This window comes from Lingula anatina, chromosome 2 (assembly GCF_051362555.1).
Source record: "Lingula anatina isolate TDL-2025a chromosome 2, LinAna3.0, whole genome shotgun sequence".
NCBI classification, from domain to species: domain Eukaryota; kingdom Metazoa; phylum Brachiopoda; class Lingulata; order Lingulida; family Lingulidae; genus Lingula; species Lingula anatina.
The window spans coordinates 37272822-37286967 of NC_141768.1; the positions used below are offsets into that span (position 1 = coordinate 37272822).

General features: G+C 34.6%; 2 protein-coding genes across 3 annotated transcripts; both read left to right on the forward strand.

Annotated features, from left to right (window-relative positions):
- Positions 1-17: 17 nt before the first annotated feature.
- LOC106170706 (uncharacterized) lies at positions 18-4224 on the forward strand. Its single transcript, XM_013550676.3, has 4 exons — positions 18-276; positions 873-1082; positions 2317-2476; positions 2906-4224. Exons 1-4 carry the CDS (start codon positions 267-269, stop codon positions 3294-3296), a joined length of 771 nt encoding a protein of 256 aa, XP_013406130.2. The 5' UTR covers positions 18-266; the 3' UTR covers positions 3297-4224.
- A 2237-nt stretch (positions 4225-6461) lies between these two features.
- LOC106170729 (protein phosphatase 2C-like domain-containing protein 1) lies at positions 6462-14143 on the forward strand. 2 transcript variants are annotated; one of them, XM_087003141.1, is made up of 5 exons: positions 6462-6596; positions 9245-10213; positions 10491-10592; positions 10850-11073; positions 12502-14143. In XM_087003141.1, the coding sequence occupies exons 1-5, from the start codon at positions 6485-6487 to the stop codon at positions 13111-13113; spliced, it is 2019 nt and encodes a 672-aa protein (XP_086859267.1). In that variant the 5' UTR covers positions 6462-6484; the 3' UTR covers positions 13114-14143. The 2 variants fall into 2 exon arrangements, with proteins under 2 accessions (XP_086859267.1, XP_086859268.1); XM_087003142.1 differs by lacking the exon at positions 6462-6596 and adding an exon at positions 8682-8814.
- The last annotated feature ends 3 nt before the right edge of the window (positions 14144-14146 follow it).

Genomic DNA, 14146 nt, shown 5'->3' on the forward strand with positions numbered 1-14146 from the left:
ACATTTCTCCTTAATGACGTCATTTCTGCATGTCCTCTAGCTAAACAATTTACAACGCTTTCTTCTTTGTTCCAAAACACACGTGAGATGCAACGCAGGCATTGAAAACAGATCTAGGACTATCATTCATATCCTGACGTTAATTACAAAATATGAAACATGCAATATCGGGTCAGAAAATAGAGGAGGACAAATTGCCGCCTGCTTTATGACCACAAGTAATAGTAACTGTTGGAGTAACAGGCAAAGGCTGCTGCAGCCGAGAGATGTCGGGTGGTAAGCATCGTGTTCATATTCTTTAACCTTTAAATCTAAAAGAGAAAATGATTATCAGACAAAATATTATGGAGAAGGCAAATACAAATATTTGCAGTGAAGCAGGCAGACTGTCTTTTTGTCTTACTGTATTTTAGTTGGTTAAAATCTCTTCATGGCTTCGATACCCATGATAAAAACGTTGCGAGGGTAAGCAAGTTTAATGCAGTCAGTCACGGATAACTGTTTTGTAATAAACAGAGTCTGGCAGTCATGCATACTATTTAACAATACGTGTTTGTTCTTTATATAGAAATACAAAGATTATAGAGATGATCCAAGCATATTTTAAAGTGTTATGTCAGTGCATTCTCAATATGTGTTAAAAAATGGAATTTTACCGGTATACTGTTGCCAAATTTCAGAATTTTCACGCAGCCTCCTAGTAAATCTAGATCTATACGCTTCCACAGTAGCATTGGACCAGTTTTGTTCCTTACACATGCACACAGCAGCAGTATCCAATTTCATTTCGTATGTATTAAAGATGAAATTACAAAAAAAAAAAAAAGTCCGATTGTATTGCATGTTCACTCGACCCTCATTATTTATTGCAGTAATCATAACGTGTCCAGCTTTGGCAGCTGGTCCACCAGTGATTCTCACAAAAGACTCATTGTTTTCTCTCAAACTGAGCACCTACAACACAGAACCGGGAACCAGAGTCAATATCAGCTGCTACCAGGATTTCCACTTACAGGGACCAAGCATGTTGTACTGTACAAATCAGGGGAAATGGGATAATGATATTCCGAAATGCATCGACAGTAAGTGTATAAAAGTTTTATACGTTTGTGGTTTTTACTATCTTTTCATATATATCAAAGATGACATTTGGCGAAACCATCATTGATGGGCCTAGGCATTTGCATATTGATTAAATTAGCCGCATTGATCAATTTACCAAAGCCTATTATCTCCCTTCTATTATCTCCCGTCCTCGTTGCATTAATTTTTCCTCTTTGGTGGATGCAATCCAAACCCATAATTTTTTAAAACAGTAGCAGTATTTAAATCATAAAGCACAGTATTACAATCATAAAGCTAATACAAAAATTTCCAAATGCAGTATTTTGACTTTTTTAAAGAATAGAAGCAATCAAGAGCACAATTAAAAAAGTTCACCTGCAATAAGTGCAACATCTGCACATGAATTCCATTATCTCTATGATATTAATTCATGCTAGCTGCTCTCCAGGATAAACCGTTTACCAGACACAATTACACTGGATTCAATATTAATATTTCACGCCATCTTCCGTTAAAGACGTTTCATTGCTGGATAGCGTGGACGTTAGTAAATCGTCGAGATTAAGTGCGGTAATTGACAACTAGTGGATCTATATTCCGTGTACTATACTACTTCAGCTTTCATGCAGAATATATGAAACAAACTGTCCTTACACGGAAAGAATAAATCATTTTGTCGCTTCCTTTCAATGAAGTTGAAAACATATAGGACATACATATTATTGGTGCGAAGCATTCCATGTAAACGAAATTTTGATTATGCTTTTCATACTATACCCTTGATGCTCGATGTTAATTCCTCCTCATTCGTTCATTCAATTTTCAATCTCATTCACCATATTTCGTTGCACGATCTCAGATTATTGTACTTAAGATGGATGCAGATTAAATTATTATTAAGTGGCATATATCAGTTAAGTAATGATCATCCATCTCAAAACTTACTTTATTTTTATTATGATACGCTATGCTAAATTCTATCATCGTACATTAAAATGGGCCATTCCTTCTATCTTATTTAGTATTTCAGAAAATAAAAATTAAGTAATCAATAGCTGTCTTTAATGAAAAACCTTCGAGACGCATTATGTAGTGAAACCAGAAAAGAACGACGTTTCGGGAGTGACATTTATCAATCAAATCTGAATCTAAATCTTGAGGCAATGGAAGTAAAAAGCCAAGAAATATATTTAAAAATATACTAAATCTGAAGTACTTGCAATAACTTTTGTATTTATTGCCTTTTTTCAGGTTTAAAAGATAGTCATCCTCCCAGCACTTCCAGGAATTCGCAAGCGACAAACTTTATCGTAGCGGTTGGTGCTAGTGCCGCTGCTGTCCTTATTGTGGTGGTATTCTTCTTTGCAGCGTGCTGGGTGAAACACAGAAAAAGATATAGGCAGAGAAGAGAGTAAGGATTCATGTAGTTTTACAACATTTTCAAAAGTTTTTTTCGTATGATTGAACTTTTTTCACGTTTCATTTTTCATTCGATATATTCCTTATTCAGTAGCGTTCACTAGACGCACCAAGGAAATTTTTTTGCCGGTGACAGGGAAAAAAACTTCTTAAGGGCTATTCATACTTCAAAGCTCAAGTTCTTAATTTTTATATTAAGAGATATTTCCATTACAAAAATAACAAAAAATTACAGAGAGTCTGTTCGGAGACCAGTAGAGTCTTTATCTATAGTTTTTGCTTACGTGACGATCCCGGGTGACAATATCGATTTGTGCAAGACAATGATCTGCCTTTGCTACCTAATCTGTTTCGTAAAATGTCCAATATAGGCCCCTACTTTAAATTCTCGTGTTATCACTAAACGAGCAATGTATTTCAGTGCACCCCATCAGACGGTCTTCACCACATTTACCGGGAGGGATGCCCAAATAATTCAGTGGCTTGAAAGCACTCAGCAGGCTGTCAATGAAACTGAAGCACCGTACTCAAATTGTAACCTCCCAGCGTATTCAGAATGTGTAGGACACCATCCGTACGTCAATGCACCCTACGAGTTTGCCTCAGCTCCGTCGGACTACCCGTCAACGCGGAGAGGGGCTTACCGACCCACGACAGCAGCGACGTACGGTTATGAAAACCGAGCATACAATGAAAACTGGGATAATGCTCAAAATGACATGCATCAAAGGGGGTTTCCTAGAGATCCTCCGCCATTGTATTCTGAAATTGCTCAGGAAAGGATGACAGTAATGCGGTATTCAAATACATGATGCTAGCGAGAAAATCTAGTTGTAAAATACGAAAAGGAAAGTGACCTTAATGCGTCAGCCTTTATTATTATTTTTTGTTAATGAGAAGTTAATGAGAATTTTGATAGTTTCATGAAATGGCTGTAATTGTCCACAGATAAAAATGGGCGGATTTCGATAGAATTTTTCTCACATATTTTAAAGGACCTCTCCTATATGTAGTAGCTTTGTGGTGATGTCATTGCCTGTCATTATTCGATTTTTTTTACAGACGTGCCTAAGTTCTATTATTTAGCAAATAACAGTAGGCGGTTGGAGTAGTATGCGCCTTTACAAGAATAACAGTTTAATGATCGCAAGTTGTGCAATCCATTTACAGTGCCAAAGATGAAAAAAAGGTTAATGCCTTTCCTTTACATAGACACATTACCGTGTCCTTTGTGTCTTCCACCCTTATATCTTTTTCTAACGCAATGCTTGTATGTATGTATGTATGTATGTAACTAATGTATGCATTATATGAAGTGCAGGGGCACCAAAAACAGAAACCTAGACTGTCTAGCTCTTTCTCTCTTGCTTTTTCTCTCTTATGTCTGACCTTGGGCGAATAAAATATTTTATGCGTCCGAGGTCTGATGCAGGATGGGAGGTAATACGAGCGACTGCTCTGAAATTCAGGTTTCAGAAGTTGTGTGCCTAATAAAATATCTCTGTGCTCTAATTCTACAGGATTATGAAATCTATGATGTCATTGACTGTTTCATAAGTTGTAAAAAACAGTTCACATTTTATGTACTATTAATATTTATATATTCGTGTAACGCTATGTTAGATATTCTCGCGCGGACGGCGCTTTTTTAACGTGTTTTCCATCTATTGTTTGCCCCAGATGGAAGAGGCAGATCTTGTTTTCAAAAAAATAGATGTCTGATTAAACCAAATGTCTTGTCGTTTTTTGTGTTTCATTTGATATGACAGTGGCAAGAGCACCATTTCTACCGCAGCTTTCATCATACCGAGAACGGGTAGTAAAGTACACATCGGGTTAATGTACACAACATATGTGATCATACACTCTACCAAGCCGATTGATTGATTTTTCCCACATATATTTCACCCGCTAATTGAAATTCTACGCGTTTTCTGCACTTTTATTACTGCGCTGCAGATGTAAACTTTATGAAAGAACTAAAAAGATTTACAATCTTTTTAAATGTACGCCGTTGCATCAACAGCTAGAACATTAATATTCATTCCACGTTATTGCATGCCTTTTTCATAATCATAATTCAGAATTAACTATTTAATTTTTTTTTTTTTTTTTTTTTTTTTTTTTTTTTTTTTTTTTTTTTTTTGTTAAAAGCAGAAATTAAAGGAGGGGATTTATAGAGCCTGATTTAGTGCAAACCCCTAAATTTGCAAATTAGTCACAGAGAAAGGTGTCAAAATCTGCAAGGTTCAAGTATTGCAAAAGGTTTAATTTCATCTAAAAATATAAATGAATCGGATTCATTAAAATGTTTAAACTAAAAAGCTAATCGAATCTTTACTCGAAAGTTAAAAGGAGATTTTATCCAATCAATTTTACCAGCTTTGAGGAAAGATCAATGATGATTTAGCGCATCTTGGATTATTACTGGTTATCTTGTTTAATCGAATGTGCAATATTCCAGTTTTCAGCTGTTGTGTTAGGGACTTGTACTCCCCAAGTGATTGAAATAACAATACTCCTTATTGCAACTAGTGGACTTAAAATGAGAAATTAACAATTTTTTACATTTAACAAATTAATTTAATTTTATTATGAATGAATAAAAATACAAGACGAATTGAATGAATGGATAAAACATTCTATATATAGTTTACTTCCCAAGGCATCAAAGCACATTGAGCACCTGTCAAAGTTTACGGTCGCCATGTTGACCAACACATGGGTTGTAAAAACCAAACAAAATTTATTATTAAAATCTTTAAGTAGAATTTTTTTCATAAAACTGCATGGAGCATTAAGGTATGTTTTTTATCAGGTCATGCTGCTGTTATATATGAGTAGCTGAGGACAGACAATCAGCAGGATTATAATTGCAACCGGTTATAATTGTTGGCACATTGTCATTGAATCGCATTCAGATTCTAAATTAATCAAAAAGATACATGAAAATTATTCTTTGGGACTGACAATTTGAGACTTCACTTCATTTCTTTTCTTAAAGGTGTGGTTGGTAAAATACGTCATGCCAAAATACGACTTAGGTGATTAACAAGAATGAAAAAAAGCAAATTTTGAGTTTGTTTTTTTATTACCTACACAATTTTAAATGGTAGTAATTTTATAGATTACTTTACTAGGAATAATCTTATCAAAGAGGTTGCATGGTAGTGATTTTAATGTTACACTCACCAAATAAACGATCATGCAAATACACAGTCATGAAAAAATACTGTAGTAATCAAAATTACAGGTAGTCATCATATTAAAGGTTCTGTTTTGAACTTCAAATAAACTTTGGTGATACTTTTGAAATAAGAATGGAATATAGATTCATTTTGTTTGGCAGTTTTGAACTGAATACACATTTGAGATGCACCCCTATAGGCATATCTTACATATTTTGGCAGGACACATGGTGGCATTGGTATAAATATCTGATTGTTTGATATACATATATCTGTATTGAAGAAACTTGTTAGTATTGTTGTATTACCTGTAATACCTTATCATTAAACATTTTTGAAAGATAAGTTTTGTGACAAAATTTTGAAATAGATGAAGCAAAATATATATTTAACACCCCATCCTAATTTCGAAAATAATTATAATTTCTGAATTACTAGTCGTAGTGACAGATTTAAACTGAATTTGAAGACCTTCATTGACAAAAGAGAGAGTTACTTAAAAGTTAAAGAATTTATGAAAAACTATTCTTTACCTAAAAAGTTAAGGAACATTACTTCTGATGACCATTTTGTGTATTTTTAGCTCAAAAGAACAGTGGGGTATTTGTTAAATATTTGAATTGATTATTTTTTTATCCCATTAAGGCTAAGAATATTCTTAGTCACTCAAATGAATATAATTTTGATTTTTTTTATTAAATTTAATAATAGTGACTACCTTAACATATTTTTACAGATATAATTGTCCATGTTGCTACATGTAATAGTTTCTTCTTACTACAGCATACATATCCAGGAACCACAGCATAATAATGGAAGCTCTTCAGATGCAGGAGATGGAAGAGTTCTCATCTGATGATGATGATGATAGTCAGTTCTATGCTGACAGAGTACTGGGTACATCTGAAGAAGAAGTGAGAGCAAGTAAGTTGATTGCTTTATGTAGAGCATTAAACTGATTAATCTAATTAAAATTTGAATTCTTCACAGAAAGCTTTTAGTCATGTACCTTAATTCAAGGGAATTGAACTCCCAAACCAAAAGCACATCAGGTTGGTAGATGAGTCTTGGGATTTTATATTTTTTTATATGTTAAGACACGAAATGCACTAAACTTTTAATTTATTTTTTATTTCATAATCCTGAGCACTGTTCCCTTTAAATAATAATAAAAAAATAGGTCAAGTGAAGTGGACTTCAAACTTAAAGGTGACACAGGAGTAACTGAATTTTTCCTTTTGGCATTTTCATATGCCTCATGAATTTAATGTTTAAATTAATCTTTATAAGAATCCATGGTTAGTCAGCATGGTTAAATCCAGATTTAAGAATTTTTTTTTAAATTAGCATAGTAAGGTACAGTGCTAATAGTAATAAACCACTGCCAATCTCGAAGAAAAAAAAATTCAGTAGTCAAAGTTCAATTTCCCAGTTCTCTCTTCATAAAAAAGAATGTTTACCCATTACTTCAATGTGTTTTTGTGTGAAACTAATACATTCTTTTTCCCTGTTAACAGAATACAGATGTCTTTTGAGTAAATTAATTACATTTTTAGCTGTTTCTGTAATATGGCTCAGGAGATGGTCCACAAGTAAGAATAAATGCTTTGAGAAACTGAAAAGTCTATCTAGATTGAATCTCAATCTAGTGAAAGATCTTAACATTGATTTAATGCCTGATAAATCTTAGTAAATTGAGAAAAAAAAGTTACACTGACTTATTTAGTGTAGATTTGTAAATTTCAAACACCCAAATATTTCCTATCAACCATACAACAATTTTTCTCCCCGTTACAAGATTCCATAAGTTTTACCTCATTTTATCATACATGTGATTTTTTCTTTTCTTGAGTCTTTTGGATATGCCTAACTTATCACAAGAGTAGGTAGCATTTAGGCAAATAAACCAGTACCTTTTTCTCTTCCTTCTCTAACAATAAACAAGAACATACACAGCTTCAACTTAGAAAAAATATGAAAAACTCTTACCAGCAACATAATGTAGCATCCCTTCAGTTTCACTGAATTCGCCTAACTGCTGTCTTGGCTACTATTTCAATTTACCCAAGTGAAGGTAATGGGTCATGTGGTCCCTTGCTGAACAAAGCTTTAGCTGATTTATTGTTGACTTGGAGATTTGGTACTCCATTAATTCCCCCACCTGATATCCCTTGAATGGAAACGAAGGGCAAAAGTAAATATTTTAAGGGCTCTGCATACAAACCAATTTGTAATTTACAAAGCCCCCCCTCTATTGAAAGTGAAAAAAGTAAGAACTGTTAAAGAAGAAGATATTTATTCTAGTGTTGGTGGGACTGCAGGTGAACTACTGCAACAGGGGGTTGTTTGCACAGAACATGTTTTGTCACCCACATCAAGATGAGAGGAATTTGAAAAGGAGAAATCGTCAAATTCATTCATCTGAAACAGGCAAACTGGTGACAGAATAGGGTCATTGTGAATTTGTTTCATTGCATAAACGAATGAAAATTGTTCGTCAAATTTAATGGATGCTTGATAAAATAAAGTTTGTTTTTAGTGTCAACAGTTGTGATTGGTGACCCCAAAGTCATGGATGATGGACAGAAAATGAATCTGAATTAATTCTCCCTAAATGCTAGAAATTAATTTGAAATAATGAAAGGAGTTTTGCCAACTGCAAACTGTGTAAGCTTTACCTTTTTTTCAGTATTTCCTAGAAATTTATCTGTTTTTTGCTGGTTTGTCCTTTTCCAGCTTCCCATAAAAAGTAACCTGACACTTTTAACCATATTGTCCACAAACAAGTGCTTAGTGACAGGTGTTGTGCACAATTATTTTGGGTGGTGGAAGCTTAAGGGCATGGTTGGTTATAAGTTATCAGTATTTCCAAAAATATCCAGAACATTAATTTGCATAACACAAAGGAAGTGTTTTTTTATTTACTGCTTGTATTGAAAAACTTGATGATATCAACTATATTCAAGAGCTGGATTTTTATTGACTATTTCTCCCCAGTCCTCCCCTATGATATTTTAATGGCAACTTGGCCTCATGTTCCCATAAGGCACTGATCAGCAATGTAAATCCTTCAGAGCAATGTTGAAGCAAAATTTTAAGTCCAGGCCTCCTACCTCTTTGTCAGTATTTACAGCATTCCAAGGTGAGTTAGCAAACATTTAAAAAATTAATCCCAAAACAATGTGTGTTTCACAAGTAGTTTGTACTTGAACAACAGAGTGCCACAATAGTACTTGTGAGCTGGTTGCCATATATAGTCACCAACACCCCATTTCCATAGATTAGATCGACCTACTTTAGATCGACCTAACTCCCTGGGGGTTCACGCTAAATAGCTGTCAGCCGGGCAGACACGAAAGTTAATTACCCTCTTACAGCTTGTAGTAGGCGGGACGGACATTTAAGTCGGATTATCTGAAAGTAATCTAGTGAGACTCCCCGCGGGGATAGATCGATCTAAAATCTATGGGAATAGAGCCTAAGTGTTTTGTGTATGTGAAATCTAGGACATAAAAATAGATTGTAGCAATATTGTGGCAAAAAAAGGTAATCGAGTTCTAATTTATTTTCAGCTACACCTGAAACTGAGCTTAGTGAATATCCAGAGAAACCAGATATCACAATGATGTGTGACAAGTGTAAGATATTTGTGGATCTACGTGACTTGAAGGACCACAGGGCCTACCATAACTCCTTGGAGACCATGAGATATTTTGGAGATGATTACCCTGAAGACCTCCAAGCTTTAGTACAACGAAGGATATTACTTCTTAGAGAATTAAGGTCCGAGTATGATGATGGGTTACCACCTGATTCAAAAATGGTTCAAACAATAAACAGTGCTTTTGAACTTCTTAAGTCTGATCTTGAAGATACATATACTGCTTCTAGGCAAATGGAGGAGAAGATGGAAATTACCTCAGAAGGATTAGGTTTGAACTGTAGACCTAAGTGTGTGCTAGCAATGGGGATGTGTTCTGATAGAAATGAAAGATGGAAAAATAGTATGGAGGACTGTAGAGTGTTTCAAGACAGTTTTGGTGAGGATGATAATAAAAGCTTTTTTGCCATTTATGATGGACATGGGGGTGCATATGCTGCAGAAATGGCTGCTAGTGAACTCCAGTACTATCTCTTAAGAGAGATGCAGAATTTTGATCCAAATGTTCAGTTTGATCACATTTTTACCATGGATGAATTGGATGAAAAAGGGTCAAGTAATGGACACAGTTACAGAGGAAAAAGTGGAGGACTATCTGGAAGGAAAAGTCGGGGCCATTCAGAAGCAAAGAAAAAGAAAGATCCTTACTCAGAAAATATGTCCTCTGCTTTCATTGAGGCCTACTATCAGACAGATCATTATTTATCATTTGGGAAAGACGAGCAATCTAGAGTGAGGTGGAGTGGATGCTCTGCCTTGACTGTGTTATTGCAGAATATATGCCCAGAGGAGTATGTTCTGCCAGATACCCGGGATCAACCAGAAGTCTCAAAGCCTGAGCCTCCTAAACAACTTGGGCTTCTCCATTTGGCACATGCAGGTTAGGGATGTATATACATAACATGGATATTATAATTGTGAAATTATTTTTCCAGTTCTGGTAAAATTATAGAAGTGGTATATAATTTCTGTATGACAGGTCAAGAATCATGGTCAATTGTTCCTCTTTTTAGGCTCTGCATTCATACAATTCTGGATAGAAATTGAGGTTCGATAAACACAGCATATAGAAAGTTTGCTCACAAAGCAGGATGATCAAGAAAATAGAAATTTAATAATTTTATTGATGTTGATTTCAAATAATGTTTTGCCTTTAGGAAATGTGCAGGCAATACTGGTGCGTGATAACAGAGCCTACCGTTTGACAAGAAACCACACCCCCACCAATGATAAGGAAAGAGCCCGGGTTATAAAGGAGGGTAAGGAATACCTGAGACTGCAGTCAAGCTTTAATTTGGACAACTTGAAAAACATTTTTTTTTACTGTTTTAACAAAAGATCATAAAATCTCATGGTCTGTAAGTTTTCATTTCATTTTTTTTTTTTTTGCAGCATATACCTTGATGATGATTAATCCTAGCAAATGCTGCAACAATTTTCCAAAAACTGAAGTTTTAATCACTAATAGATACTCACTTTTTGTCCTAGTCTGTATATTGTAATGTTCTCTCTCTAGGTGGCTATATCAGTGAAAGTGACAAAAACAAGTTGGTCAATGGGATACTCTTGGCCACCAGAGGGCTTGGTAACCATGGTGATGTCAAATTGAAGAAGTGTGTCCCATGTGAGCCTTTTACAACTACAGTACCCATTGATCAGTATGCTCAGTTCCTCATCTTAGCTTCACATGGAATTTGGGAGGTGTTCAGTGAAAATGAAGCAGCAGCTCTTCTTGTTCAAGTAAGTACAAATACAGTGTTCTCATCAGAGGGTTCAAACGTTTTCTGGATTTCATAAAATTGTGTAGTTTTTTCAAAGGATGGTGCATACTTTAAAGGGTGAACCCATATCTCAAATTGTTTGATATAAGCAATGTACCTACCTACAATTTTGACTTTATAGAGGTTTACTCCTTTTTATGCTGACAATTTCTATATGGAAAAGGAACATATTTGAATCATTAACATAATTTCATAGCTTTTTCAAGAGCTATAGTTGATAGATTGCGGGAATTTTTTAACATTGCTTTTGTAACATTGCTTTTAAAGACTCAACTGAAGTTTGGGAAAAATAAAAAGGTTTGTCTGGTTGCTGAAATTGCATTTGTTTCATTTTCATTCCTTTTCTTGTTTAATGAATTATGATTACTTTTTTATTTTACTTTTGCAAAGATTTGAATAATTTTTTTTCTTTTTATGTCATTTTCACAATTATTTGATTGATGGTGAAAATAAAATGCTTTCATGCAATGGCAACAAAATAACAAGACTGGACTAAGAAAAGAAGTATTTTGTTGTTTCATTGTTTGCAATCATTTTTGTTTTGGAAAATTGGATTTTGTATACTCCTTGCTCAGTTATTTTGTTTTGCACTCATGCATTTTAGATACATATTTTTAGAATGAAACTCGGAAAGGTTACAAATTTTCTCTCTTTTAATTAGTTTTATTCTCCAGATGCTGTCTGTGCAGAATCCAGTTTTTTTTCTGACCAGTTTGCATTAATATTTGTTAAATTTATAAACATTGTTTGAAAATGTCTGACATTTAAATGATTGACATTTTCCAATCACTGCTGGTCTCGGTAGCCTTGAAATGTCAATTATGAGTTGCTTTAAGGAAAAAAAAACGACTAAAGCACTTGTTTTAGGGGAGAATTATAATTTAAATGAAAACAGAAATCAGAATGTATTAATTTTTACTGTTATGTTTAAAGGGATAATAACTCTTCGTTTTGGCCAAAAAATGAATTTTCCTGGTGTAAACAACAATTTTTCCATACTTACCAATGGTTAATGAATCCACTTATACATTCAAAGTCAGTCCCTGGTTTTTTTCTAAAAAGTTTGTTTTTTGTTAAAATCTCTTAAGAGATTTTAACAGAGTATAGCCATCAATGGAGGTCACGTGGTTTAAAGACAAGCTCAGATATCAGAATAATAGCTATAACTGCCATTTTTGTGGTAAAACAATATATTATATTTCTATGAGTTATTCTCAATGTTTTTATTGTGAAATATAGATCTCATACGAAGAGTTATTATCCCTTTAAATTTAGTTTTGAAAGCTATACAAGAATATATCTGAAAGTGGTTTTCATGACAAACATGAAAAAACAAAGAGGCCATCAGAAAAAAAAATTAAGTCTTCTAATTATTTTTCTATTCTAGCTCCTACCATCAAACCAAATCCCAGCACCAAGTGTAGTAAGCACAAGTGTCAACTTACTCCTTGCTGAATACAATGCGCGTGGACAGTCCAACATGGAGGATATCGATGCAAGTATCTATACTCCAATGTCCAAGGCATATGACCAGCGGAACAAATCCCAGCAGAGCAACATGAGAAAGTTGTCCTTCAATGATGAAATAAATATAGACAGTGTGTCTGTGACTTCAAAGAAAAGTGCAGGAAAAACCAATGTTATGAACAAGCAGGCCCAGTCACCGATTCTAGAACAGCATGAGGAAAATAACAAGCCACTGGCTGAGAATCACCTCAAGCCAAATTATGATCCCGATGACATGAGAACTGAGATTGGTAGTAACACTGGGTATGAGTCTGGTCATGAATCAGGGGAGGAGGGAGATGTAGAGTCAATGACGGATTTGTTGTCCATGCCCGGTCAGTCTGGGCGGTCATCCTTTGCTCTGACCAGGGAGGACATTCAGAGGGACTTTGCGAAAGTCATGTCTGAGAGACTTGTACATGCTGCATTGTTAGCCGGTGCCAAGGATAATATAACTGCAATGGTGATCTTGTTTCCTGGGTGTGGTTTGTAATCGGTCTGTACATGAACTAATGATATCCCTGTACAGTGAATTCTGAGGTGGCTTTGAAGGTTCGTGTGGGAAGGAAAGGATAGGTGCTTTTGCTGCTGCTTTCCTTTTTTATGCACACCTCATTGCTGCTGTCAGTTTCTGAAATTATGTGTCTGAGATATCTAAATTCTTCCGCATCTTCTGGTCAGATATATCAGTGGAGATGGGTGGAGGGTGGTCTGTTGTAAGGAGATGGGGTAGGAATACCAATTCTGTTTTCCCAAGATTGATGGTTGATTAGAGGGCAAGGCCCATCAAACTTGTTGACAGTGAGTGGAAGGGCAAATTGCTGTGTATGCTATGAGAGCACAGTCATCAACAAAAAGATTTTTTAAAATCACTGACCTGGTTCTATGTATGGAATATATGATATGGTGGTTGTGTTTTCAGAGTACCGATTGATCCACAGTATCTGATAAGGTGGAGGGCCCAAGAAAAAAATCTGATTCTTATGGTTGTATTGTAATTGTTCAACCATAACTTTGCAGATATAGGGTTAAAATCACTATTGGTGGTCAGATAAAGTGTTGAGTGATATAATTTTTACATCATATCCAGGATTGGTTGGTGTTTTGCAAGCAGTGTATTATGATCAGAAGTAAATAATGTATCAGCCAGCTATATATTATGAAGAATCATTTTACACCATTAATTAGAGTGTATCAAGCCAGTTTTTAAATATAATATGATGTATATAGTAATCTTGATTTCTTTTTTTTATGTCTGTGATTTTGTTCAGTGATTCTGCCCACCTTCTTAAGGTCTGTCATTTAGAACGGTTTTTTAAACATATTTTGTTTTTGTTAAGAGTATATGCAAGACAATTTTTTTGATTCTTTATTTACAGGTCATATTCTTTCCCCATATAGATGAATCAGATGTTTTTTATTGGAATTAAATGTTTTTTAATGGCGGTTATACAATGAACTAAGAGCTATTGAACTTTGTAAGACTGACATTTTGAATAATACAGAAGCTTTATTTACATTTTTAC